Below are 13,117 nucleotides of genomic sequence, written 5' to 3' on the forward strand. Positions count from 1 at the left end.
GGCGGCAAGCTGGATCGACGAGCTGGGAGTGAGCTGGATTGACTGGGTCGGCAAGCTGGGAGTGAGTGAGGGAAAGAGAGAAACGGGTGAGTGAGCTGAAAGAGAGAATGGGTGAGGAAAGAAAGAAACAGGTAGGGAAAGAGAGAAAAAAACGATTTTAATAACTAATAATAAAAAAACAATAAATAATATTATTTAATTAGAATAGATTTGTAAAATAAATAAACTGATGTAAGTGTTTTAGAAATGTGATAGAGTAAAATAGAAAAAATAGCTTTTTTCATATAAAATAAATGATAAATTTACACGAAATAGTGTGGATGCTCTTAGAGCTATAGAATCATCCAAGCTCTCCTTCCTAAAATAAACACGAGCTTGCCACGTGGCTAACTATTACCACCTTAAAAGCCCCGTATTTATATTCTCTTAAACCAAACAAACCGTCCCATGTAACTCTCTCTCTCTCTCTCTCTCTGTACGACATGTCGGAAAGTCGAAACGCATCCGAAATTTCAGAAGCGGAGACTATTCGACTTGGGGTTGATCTCGTATCGGCTGCAAGGCGAAATATCGGGTTCTTGAGAGCTGTGGCCGAGTCTCAGTGGCTCCATGAGAAAGCAACCGTTGTTGAAGCTATAAGAAGGTAAATAATAAGGTCAACTGTGTGTTATTACACTCATCGTGTTTTTTTTTTCTTTTTTTTTTCTTTTTGTTAAGGTAATCTGATCGGATGGTGTTTGTTGTTGTTTTTCAGGTATGATGAGCTGTGGATGCCGTTGATTTCTGATCTGACGGTGGTGGGGTCAACCACTCCTATGGTTCTTCCACCTCTTGATGTTGAGTGGGTTTGGTTTTGTCACACTTTGAACCCGGTAATTAAACTGCACTTGCATGTGTCTCTGTTTGGTTGCTCAGAAAGCATAAGAAAAGAAAAGAAAGTTGTCATTTCTGTTTTTTAATGAGTAATGGGAAGAAAATAGCTGTAAAGTAACTTGTCATTATATCTTCGTTTGGTTGCTAGTAAAGCATGGGGGAAGAAAATGAAAGTGGTATTCTTTAATTATTATTATTATTATTATTATTATTATTATTATTATTTGTTTTATATGGGGAATGAGAAAAAGTTAAAAGTTTCGATGATGCCGACATTTTGGATACTTGAAATGAAAAATAAAATCTCACCCAAGTGAGCTAGGTACCCCAGGTAGGTTAATAAATATGTTTTATCTTCTTATGCTTTTTCCTTTTCTTTCTTATTCTCCAAACAAAATGTTAGATTATTTTTTGAGCAACAACAATATTAATATTCCTAACGAAAATTTTCGGAATTTATTTCATAACTATTGAGGGTGCATGTTATATAATCAGTGTGTAGCAAAAATAGTGTATCAAGTATTGCACTATTGCTCCATTTATTCTTTTCCAGCTTGTGATATTTTATTTTATTTATTTTTAAATTTTATCCTTAGACAGATGTGAGAATCTTGTTGGCCTGTTCAGATATTATTATATTAGGTAGATAATTTGGTAACGTCACACATATTATAATATATGGAAGAACAATGCTACTTGCTTTAGGGGGCATTATTTTTTGCACAATGCACACTTTGAAGGATGGAAGCAGTTATATATCAAATATAGCGAGATAATACTTTTTAATGTTGTGGAAGAAATCATTTGTCCATATTTTATATATATATATATATATATATATATATATTTTTTTTTTTTAATGTTGTGGAAGAAATCATTTGTCCATATTTTATATATATATATATATATATAGGGTTGGGTTCAAGTTACACTTGATGTAACTCTAAATAATATTACACCACCCAATATTTTTTAATTGGATGCGAATATTGACAAATCCACCGTTAAATTACATTATCTTCATATATTATTCATGCTTGCAAAATTTCAAGGAGATCAAAAATTAATAACCATGTCATCAATCAATTGTTAAAATTCAAATTTTTGTAATTTAAAATAATGCATAAAAGATGAGTATATGGATCAAATGGTAAATAACATCCGATTGATATGAAAATTAGCATGCATGTTAAGAACATATAGAACATGTAATTTAATGGTTGGATTTTCAAAATATTAATTTAATAATAAGTTATTAGGTGGTGTAACATTGTTTAGAATTCACCAAGTGTAACTTGAACCCAACTCATATATATATATATATATATAATTTTTTACCATCAAATATTCTTTTTTTTTTTTTTTTTTGAGAAGACTCTCAAATCATATTCATGCTCTAGTTAATTTCAAATAGAACTTATTACTCGGAGAAAAAAATCATTGTATATATTTCAAAAGTTACATATGACACTTTTTTTGTTTTGATTTATTTAGTTTTTTCCTTTGCCTTGTGACACTGCTCTTTTCTAAGAAGCTTTAATAAGTTGTAAGGATACTAATTTCCAGGTGAGTTACCAGCAATATTGCGAATCAAGGTTCTCAAAACTCATTGGAAAGCCAGCAATTTTTGATGAAGAGAACGAAGAGTATGCACTGCTTAGATGCAAGAATATTTGGACTCATAAATACCCATCTGAGCCATTTGAGAATGAAACGGATTCAGATATGCCAATCCCAGTTGTCTCAAACGAAGAACTTTTGGTGGAGGTCACAAAACATAGATTCTTGTATTCCAAAATTTCAGAGGCATATAGGTCTGAAATTGTGTACTTAATTGCAGCAAGGCAAAGGTACAAGGGATTTTTGTACATGGTGCAGAGTTTTTGTGATGAGTGTGCTCGTTTGGTGCCTGCCTCAGATATTCTACTAATGTGGTTGACACATCAGGTTGATTTTCCTAGACACATTGGGTTTCTCTATGTTATTTTTCTATATTTAAAGGACATTGTTACTAACAATTTTACTTTAAAAAAATTACAAAGCACGAAATATTGTGTTAATTAATGTAATTGATGTCATATCAATAATATAATAAACAAGTTTCTAAATTATTTCTTTTGTGCCTAAAAATGGGTACACATCAATTTACAGTTTCTATTAATAAAACTTGTAACTATCCATGTCATCACTTTAACTTTATATACGCCTTTTTCTATGTTGTGTCTTTCGCATGATTAAGGTCTCTCTTATTATTTTCCACATTTATGGTTTATATGTATGTTCTTTTCTTTTAGGATGCTTTCGTGATTTTTCTTTTTCTTTTTCTTTTTAAACACATAAATCTCTCATCAATTTTATGGTCAAATGATATATAACTAAAGAAGAGGTTTAATTTGGACTTACGGTGCTTTATAAGTTTATTATATACTTCATTATTTGTTCAATCCAAAAAACTACACTATAAATTTCGTGTAAGAACATGTCATAGAATTTATCTTGGACTTTTGTTAAAATTCAATGTCACATCCAAACTTGTTCTTGAACTTATAGGCAAAGATGATTTTTATTTTTTAAAATTGCATAAAAGAAATTTTTAGTAATAGTATTACTCCATAAAGAAAAAGAAAACACACTGAGAAAAATGCTATCTCATTTTTGTTGGATTAACTTTATTTGCATTTATTAGACTATTCATTTTGGTATGTGTCAATTCTTTTTGTACTCTAATATATGAAACATGAGTTATTACTTTCTATTACTTAATGCACGTTTATTTTTTTTCGAAGTCAAAATAAGTATCCCTAATAGGAGTACAATTTTGAATTTGTGGGGTGGAATAAATTAGAGCTACCCAACAGTATATGCAGAGGACTTGAAGGAGATGGAGGGTGATATGGGGAAGGTAGTAACTGTGTGGGAAAGTGTGAAGGAAAAGGAAATGAAAGAGACAAAGATATTGTGGGAGAGAGCATTTGATCAACCTTATGAGAAAGCTGGTGGAGAGGTTGTGTTGGATTTGAATAGGGTTAACTTAGTCAAGCCATCAGTTTACTGGGAGGTATCAGATACAGATGTCAACACCAAATACAAGTCTATGCTACCAAGGTTCTTACTAGAGGTCAGTTTCAGACTCACTATTTTTTGGTCTTTTATTTGGTTCTCCTATTTCTTAAAAGATTGTTTTCATGTTGAGGACCACAACTGTTTGCCTAGACTTCAATTCATTTTTTTTTTCATGTTATTTTAAGTTCCATCAATTCAGATCTAAAGTATAACTTTCTTTTTTTTCAAATGTTTATTCTTAGATAGATTTTCAACAAAATTTACATTAGACCTAAGCACCAAAGGATCATGTTGGGTCAATAAATTTAGAGGGCAGTGACTCTTTGCTTTTAAGTCTTTAATTTTTCCAAGTGTGTGAACTGAACTTAGACCGTCTTCTTGCTTAAAGATGTCTTTAGATTCTTAGCACAATTAACTACATACCTTGTATTTTTTTACCAAGCATTAACCATTGTATACTTTAGATTCTTAGCACAATTACTGGTATGATCTGGCAATTTATAGTTGGGCTAAGTACTGTTGCCACTTTCTCTGTGCACCCAATAACCTCAATTATAATTTCTTTCTTGGGTGAGTACTTTCTTTTTGACCAATGCAACATGCTAGCTCTTTTATATATATAAATCAAGCCATGTGATACTAGAAGTTACAAGTAATTTCGTCTGATGATGGTAGTCATGCCGTTGATCATATGGTGTCCGATGAGGGAAGTGGTGCCACTCCTTTCCTCTAAAGTATGTTTCACGGCCTTACTCCTCTTGTCCATCATGAATTTTATTATTTGGAACAGTAGAGGTGCCCTGAAGCCTAATTTTCAGGGACATATCCGTAATTTAGTCCAGGAGCATAATCCGGCCATCCTTGTGGTTATAGAGACAAAATTGGGGGGTGATAGAGCTAAGGCAATTACTGACAGAATGCCTTTTGATGGTGCCATTCACACAAATACCATCGGATACTTTGGTGGTCTATGGCTTCTTTAGAATTCAGACTTTGTGGAGGTGGAACTGCTTGCGAAGACAAAGCAGGAAATTCACATTTAAGTTCAAGTACGAAACTCTAGACTCACTTGGCTATTTTCTGCTATCTATGCCAGCCCTAGGAGTGAGGAAAGAAGTATTTTGTGGGATAATTTAGCTAAAGTTGCAGAATTACATAAGTTGACGTGGGTTATGGCTGGAGATTTTAATGAGCCGCTAATTGATGAGGACAAATTTGGGGGTAAAGGTGTTGACATCAATTGTTCTCTGGCTTTTAAAGATTGCCTTGATAGATGTAGAATGGTGGATATGGGTTTTTCGGGTCCTAGATATACTTGGACCAACAAGAGAGACATCAGTAATTTGATTCTTGAAAGGATTGACATATTTTCATGAACCCGAAGTGGTGCATCATGTACCCTAATGCCAAAGTAACCCACCTCCCTAGGAGCCACTCTAATCATTACCCTATTCTCATGGAAGCTCTACCAGTCAGTACAAAGCTCAACAGGCCGTTTAGGTTTCAAGAATTTTGGCTTTCCGACATCTCCTTTCCCACCATTGTGTCCAAAGCTTGGAATGGAAATAGGGAGTTAGAAGAGTCCATTGATTACTTCTCTAAGGATGCAATAGTGTGGAATAGAAACCACTTTGGCAACATTCATCAGAAAAAGAGGAGGATTTTGGCTAGAATTCATGGTACCCAGAAGGCGTTGTCCAACAATCCTAGCTCCTCTCTTCTTTGTCTTGAGAACCAGCTCCTTGGTGAGCTAGAGACTATTCTGGATCAAGAGCGTGATCTCTGGTTGTTGAAGTCTAGGCTGAACTGGATGATCCATGGGGATAGGAACACCTCTTTTTAACATGTTTCTACCCTTGCCCGAAGGAAAAGAGATCACATTGCGGCAGTCAAAGATGAGAGGGAGTTGTGGATCACTTAGGAAAGGGAGGTTATGGAGCATTTTAGGGCTGGTTTCCAGACTTTGTACACTACTTCCCAAGAGATGATCTCTTGGAACCCCCCTGGTCTGAATCAGTGGCATGTTCAGCTTTTAGAGGAAAAGCAGTTGATCGATACCATGTTTTCCATTGAAGAAATTTAGGAGGCTCTTTGGTTCGTGAAACCTTACAAGGCCCCAGGTCCGGATGGGTTGCATGCTGATTTCTTTCAAAGGTTTTGGCTCATAGTTGGAGACTCAGTGAGGAAAGAGGTTGAAAAAGTCTTCATAGAAAGGAAAGTTCCTGAATATCTCAACAACACTCATATTGTTCTTATTCCTAAGATTCAAGGTCTGAAAACTATTGGGAACTACAAACCAATCAGCTTATGTAATTCAGTTTACAAGATCCTCACTAAGATTTTAGTTGCCAGGATCAGACCTCACTTGGACAAGCTTGTCTCCCCTTACCAAACAACTTTCGTCCCAGGCAGGAGAGGTGTTGATAATGCAATCATTGTCCAAGAATTAATTCACACCATTGGGAGAACCAAAGGAAGTAGAGGGACCTTGGCCATCAAGATCAATCTAGAAAAAGCCTATGACAGAATTGAATGGAGCTTTATTAGGGAGATGCTCACTCTATTTAATTTCCCGGAGAACCTCATTAAGCTTATCATGAGCTGCATTACCTCAGTGTCCACTTCCCTTCTCTTGAATGGTGGCAGTCTCAACCCTTTCCTGCCCTCAAGAGGTATTAGGCAAGGCGGCCCCCTCTCTCCCTACCTTTTCATCTTGTGCATGGAGTTTCTAGGTCACTTAATTGAGGAAAAATGTGCTGCCAAGTTATGGACCTTTGTTAAAGCTTCCCGAAGTGGTCCGACTTTCTCACATCTCTTCTTGCAGATGATCTAGTTCTTTTTGCTAGTGCAACTCCAGAAAACTGTACTGTCATCAGTTCTGTTCTCCAAGAATTGTGTAATAAATCTGGGCAGAAAATTAGTAAAGCAAAGTCCCGTGTTTTCTTTTCTCCCAATGTTGACTTGGATCAAAGAGATGCTTTATCTAGCATTTTGGGTTTCAGTGCAACCACCAATCTTGGCAAATATTTAGGGTTTCCTTTAAATCATCCAGGGAGGCAAAGGCATGATTTTGGGGCCATTTTGGATAGGGTTAAAAAGAAGCTTGCTGGTTGGAAGGCCAACATGCTCTCTATGGCAGGTAGAATGGTTCTTATTCAAGCATTGACTTCAGCTATTCCGAGCTATGTTATGCAAAGTAATTTGTTACCCAACAAAATCCTGAACGGCATAGACAAAGTCAATAGGAATTTCCTGTGGGGGTCAATAGAGCACAAAAAGAAAATGCACTGGGTCAACTGGGATACAGTAACCAAGCCCAAAGAGTTAGGTGGTTTGGGGCTTCAATCTGCAAGAGGGAGAAACACGGCTCTCCTAGCTAAACTCAACTGGAGACTTCATAACAAGAAGGAATCGCAATGGGCCAAAGTTCTCAGATTCAAGTACGGCTCAAACCAACGAATAAATTCTAGAAATGAGTCAAAGCTTCCAAGCTCCTCTACCTGGAAGGGTTTGAAAAAAGGAGAAGCTATTTTCAAAAAAGGGATTACATGGGTGCCAGGTTATGAGAACAATCTCAATTTTTGGGAGGATTGTTGGTTAAATACCCGTCCCATTAGATCTAACATTCAAGGCCCCCTTCCCCAAGGTTCGGCCAGTCTCACTTTGAAGGAACTCCGTGCTCCATATGGGTGGAATTGGGCTACCATCCCTTTTGACATTCCCTCATAAATTAAAGCTGACATTCAAGCGGTTCCTTTGCCGGTAGTTGCTAGAAGTAGTGATAAATTGGCTTGGAAGATTTCTACTAAGGGAAGTTTTGATATGAAGAGTGCTTACCTTCTCGCCACAGATCAAATGGAAGCTGACTCCTTCTCGGGTTCTTGGATTTAGAAATTCCAGGCCTTGCCTAGAATCCAAATGTTCATTTGGAGGTGTATACACAACAACATTGGTGTAAAGGAGTGCTTAGCAAAAAGAGGTATTTCTTTAGACATTTCATGCCCCTTATGCTTAGAGCAACCTGAATCTATCTCCCATGCCCTTCGTGACTGTTGCCTAGTGAAACCGATGTGGCAGCAACTGGGGTCTCATAACTGCAATGCTAATTTCTTCTCTCAAGATTTTAATCTTTGGCTGACTTCTAACTGCAAGTCTTCTCACCTTGTCAAAGGAATTCCCTAGCACTCCTTTTTCGTTTGCCATATGGTCTTTATGGAAGCAAAGGAATCAAGTTGTCTTCAATAACAGAGGAGTCAACCCAAACATCTCCATTTTGATAATTAGGCAAGCAATGGAATTTGTGCATTGTGTTACTCAGCTAAGGTGCAGTAGCCAAATGATTATCAAACAAATCAAATGAGAAAAGCCAACCACTGGTTAGGTCAAGCTCAATACTGATGGGTCTGCGGATATCGCTGCAGGGACTACTGGAGGAGGAGGGCTGATTAGAGATGATCGGGGTAGTTGGATCATGGGTTTCACTAGAAAAATCGGTAAAGCTGACAGCTTCTTAGCTGAAACTTAGGCTCTGCGTGATGGTCTCCTCCTTTGTAATCAGCTTAAAATTAATGCTATCATGGTTGAGCTTGATGCCAAAGATCTGGTTGATGCTCTCAAAAATCCTTCATATGCTAATACTATAGTCTCCTTGCTTTTTGATGATTGTAGACATCTAGCTGCTCAGATTCCCCATCTAAGTATCAAGCATATCTATCGTGAAGCTAATAGGTGTGCTGATCATTTAGCTAACTTAGGTAGCTGTCAAGCTGTAGATTTCATTTCTTATTCTTGTCCGCCTGTGGACTTGCTGCCTCTTGTTATGGCTGATTGCTAGGGGATGGTTGTAAACAGGCGTTGTCCTAAGCTTTTGTTTTCTCGTTAGTCTTTCTTAATGAAATTCCTTTTAATCAAAAAAAAAAAAAAAAAAGTTACAAGTAATTTCTACAGTGAGGCAAAAGACCAAAAGTTATTGCTTCATAATGTAGTCTGTGACCAAGATTGGCAGGACTCATGGCAACCTTAAGATTCTTTTTATTGTACCAATATTTTATGCACTTGATCTATTAACCATCACTTATTCTCACAAAAAAAAAAAAAAAAAAATCTATTAACCATCACATGGTATTCCACTATTCCTATTCCTATTCCTATCTATTGCTCATCTTGACATGATGGTGGTGATTCAGCAAGATTCGGTAATCATGGGATAATTAATTTTACTAAATAAAACCCATCTACAGGAAAAGCCAAATTGACTTGATGCCACCAATGGGCCCAACTTAAAAATAAAAAATAAAAACCAAAATCGACATTCCATTATAAAAAGGCTATCCTCATTTAAAATATTTTAGGACAGAAAAAAAAGTCTTTTAACATCATATAATATTAATATACTAGTTAGGAGAGAACAAAAACAAGATACTTAAATTCATGGGGATTTAAATGGTAATTTCTTTTCTTATAATGTTCACGTTGTGGGCTTTTTTCTTCTCAAAAAAAAAAAAAAGAAGGTTGCGGGCTTTTTGCCATCAGTGGATATGGCCAAAAATAGTGGGCTAATAAATGGCAACCCTTAAAGCCCCATTTCAATGTCAATGTTAGAGAAAGGAAAGGTGCTTTAGGTTTCCTAGATGGGCCACTTGTTCTAAAACAGCATCAGTTTTGTGTAAGCTTGGGCTGGTGCCATTACATGAAGTTCACCATTCTGTGAATTACAAGAGGATCATGGTCAATTTTTTGACTGCAATAATTAAGGAATTCTACTTTTTTTTTTTTGCTAAAAAGGAATTCTACTTTTTATTCAGTAAACCAATAGAGAAAGTGCATTCAGTATAAGTTGTGGTCAAAATAAAACCACATTAAAGGATTTGACAGTTTCACAAAAATGAAGTGAGTTAATCTTAAGATCAAACATTTCAATATTTATTGATTCAATGGAAGAGTGCTGAAGTAATGAAATATATTTCTTACTAATAATTTGACAATGTTGTAAAATATATATCTTCTAGATATTTTCATCGTCATTGGGAAATTTATGAGAATAGTAACTAATTTAATATTGGTATGCTAATTTTGGGATTTCTTTGTTGGGGCTTACATTCATGATTCTTGCAATTGAATCCTATACTTCAACATGTTGCCATGGGTTTTAGATGGTGAATGAAGTTTGGTAAAATTCAGTTTAATTGAACAAGATTTTTCTAATTTGAAGTACTTTCATAAGCAAGCTAGTTAGAGGTAATTCACTTGGGAAAGCCAGCTTCGTATGAGAGCTTTTGTTATTTATTAGGGAGATTCATGTTTTCAACAAAAACCAGCCCCAATCAATTGAGTTTTTGTTATGAAATTAGAGATATTTCAATCCAAGTAGCCTTTTTTTTGGGCACCAAAAGATACGTAGAAGCACTTCATGTTTGTCTTACTTAAACCATCACTGCTATTTTAAACACAGGTCTGTGTGTTTGTAAGGCTCAACTCTAGGATGAAGGCAACAGAACAGTCAAGTGAATTCCTCCGCCTTGGTATGTTAAGATGTCACAGGGAGTTGAAGCTTGAAAAATCCATCTCCAACTTTCAGTATGATTCATGGCAAAAAGCTTGGCATCTCTATTGTGAGTTTGGGACCAAGGGAATCATACTTGAGCTACGTCACCGCGGTGGCCACTGTTTCAAAGGAAGTAGCTTGCAAGAGACTGTTACATTCCATTGGAATGATTTACTAAGAGCATCTTATTTAACTCTGGAAAGAGGAGTTGCTCAACAATTGAGAATACATGCTTCAATAACTCCACCTGTTCAAGCGCCATACTTGTTGAAATGTGTGCCTGACCGAGTCACTGATGATTCAGGGGCCATGATATCAGATGTTATTCTCAGAATGAGTAAGTATAGGCCTCAAGAAGGGCGTTGGTTGTCTCGGACTGTTCTTGATCATGCAGGGAGAGACTGTTTTGTCATTAGAATAAGGTAATCTTTCAAACCTTCTATATTTGTTCTTGGGAAGACAATTTTGGTACTTTTGAGATAATATTATGAATGATGGCATTGTGTCTGTTACTTATTGACACAATTTGAACACAACTTGTAGAGTGGGAGAAGGGTTTTGGAGAAGAGGAGCTGAAGCTCCCAAGGCTGTGAAATGGGAGGATAGGATAATAGAGATACGAGAAGGTTCATGGTCTTATGTTGCTGATTCCACTGGAAGAGCCCCTGGTATGTATAAAAATTTTCAGTTAACTAGTTTTTAACAAGGTGCATCACATGTACCTGGCTGAGATCTGATGCAAGAGCAGAATCTGATTTTCTGAAATTGAAGAGTAAAAATGCAGTCTGTTTGGCAACAGCTCTAATCCTTTTACCTTAATTTTTTCTATGTACAACTATACTTTTATTTAACTTTCAGCAAATAAGCTTTATATCATTATATAGCCACTAAAAAAAAGATAAGATAAAAGACTAGGAAAAGAAGATTCAAAGCTTTTATTTCTTTTCTTTCCTTGTCTGTCTCAGCACCCAACTGGACTATAAGTCACTAACTATAACAAATGAAAGAGTTAGAAAAACCATCATGCATATGATTCACAACATTTGCGCAAGGACAACATAAAATTTTTGCCTTTTCTTATTAGGAAAAATACATGAGAAACAGATTTTTCAGTTACTTTTACCAAAGGTGTGTGACAACCATCTGACATTGGTTTCTTAAGAAATCTAATATGTTTATGCTCTCTTCTATTCATCTTTAACATCAAATTTTAAACATTTTTTTCCTGTCATTGTTGCCATCTAGTACAGAGAAAGTGGTAGGAACGGCAATGCCAAAAGAACCACCAGAACAATGGAAAGCTGCATGGAAATTTTCAACTGGGAATGAACTAATGATAGGGTGGGAATCATCTACATTTACATCTGGCTTGAGTTTCTGTCTGAAAAATCAAATGTCTCCAGAACCATCGGTAGGGGGGAAATTTATTTCTTTCTTACAATCTTGTTTATCTTAATATTTTGGTCAATAATTAGATTCGAAACCATTAGTCACAGGTGAAGCTATTGAAAGGGCGAAAAATGCTGTACCAAGTAAAGAACATTAAGTCAGACTGGAAAGATGAAGAAAGCCGACGCAAGGATGAAAAAGAAGAAGAGAAAGAGGAAGATGAAGATGAAGAGGGGTTTGTAACACTGGTTAGGTTCACAGAGGAGAACCCAACTGGAAGAGCAACAGCTCTTTTAAATTGGAAGCTATTGGTAGTTGAACTGTTGCCTGAAGAGGACGCAGTATTGGTTCTTCTTCTATGCATTTCGATACTCAGAAGTGTATCAGAGATCAAGAAGGACGATTTGGGATGCTTGTTAATTAGGAGAAGATTAAAAGAAGCAAACTTTGGAGCTAGAGATTGGGGTTCTGTAATACTTCATCCTTATTCATATTCCTCATCTATCACTTCACCTTATATTCAACCTTGGTATTGGAATTCCAAGGCAGTGATTGCATCAGATAGTGCAGATCACATCACAAGGCAACCGGCTTCGAATTACTCGCCGGTAGAAGGTGGTGATAAGTTGTACAAGCAAGGGATTATAACATGAGAAGATGAGCATTGGTTTTTTGCATCAGTAATTTATAAATTAATGGGTGAAAGGTATAGAGAATTTTGCATTGATAGTATTCATTACCTGTGTAGGATTAGTTTAGGAAGCATGTACACTCCTGCCATCTGAATTAAAGATATTTGATCCTGCATGTGCATTTTGCATAAAGATCAGACCCTTTTGAACATATAACTTGCATACGACTTGTTGGTTTTACTGTCCCTAACTAGCTGCTTTTGGCTTAATTAAGTGGAAAATATGCTATTAGAATAACGGATATTAGCCACAAGATTGTTTTGTGACATGGGATGGGATTCCCACGGGCAAATTGATTTAGGATTAAATAGATAAAGACATCTGGCCACACCGAGTGAATGAGTGCGAAAGCTTTGCTTTTGAAGTTTTTTTTTTAAAGATAATTCGATATTTAGGAAAAGATAAGATTTGAACCCTGTGGAACACTCGCTATAAGGGTAAGAATAATGTTAGAAACACATAAAATGATATAACTTCTATCACTCATAACTCGACAATAAACTTTTCTACTTGGGTGATAGAGGTGTGATGGCATAACTTTGCCATGGGAAATGTC

At 36.1% G+C, this 13,117-nt stretch overlaps 1 protein-coding gene across 2 annotated transcripts; it reads left to right on the forward strand.

The window, feature by feature from the left end:
• Window positions 1–455: 455 nt before the first annotated feature.
• LOC115979928 (glycine-rich domain-containing protein 1) lies at window positions 456–12,721 on the forward strand. 2 transcript variants are annotated; one of them, XM_031102046.1, is made up of 8 exons: window positions 456–643; window positions 755–872; window positions 2,440–2,820; window positions 3,719–3,991; window positions 10,388–10,902; window positions 11,024–11,148; window positions 11,731–11,891; window positions 11,971–12,721. In XM_031102046.1, exons 1-8 carry the CDS (start codon window positions 483–485, stop codon window positions 12,520–12,522), a joined length of 2,286 nt encoding a protein of 761 aa, XP_030957906.1. In that variant the 5' UTR covers window positions 456–482; the 3' UTR covers window positions 12,523–12,721. The 2 variants fall into 2 exon arrangements, with proteins under 2 accessions (XP_030957906.1, XP_030957907.1); XM_031102047.1 differs by lacking the exon at window positions 11,971–12,721 and having other exon boundaries at window positions 11,726–11,821.
• Window positions 12,722–13,117: the final 396 nt, after the last annotated feature.

This window comes from Quercus lobata, chromosome 3 (genome assembly GCF_001633185.2).
Source record: "Quercus lobata isolate SW786 chromosome 3, ValleyOak3.0 Primary Assembly, whole genome shotgun sequence".
NCBI lineage: Eukaryota > Viridiplantae > Streptophyta > Magnoliopsida > Fagales > Fagaceae > Quercus > Quercus lobata.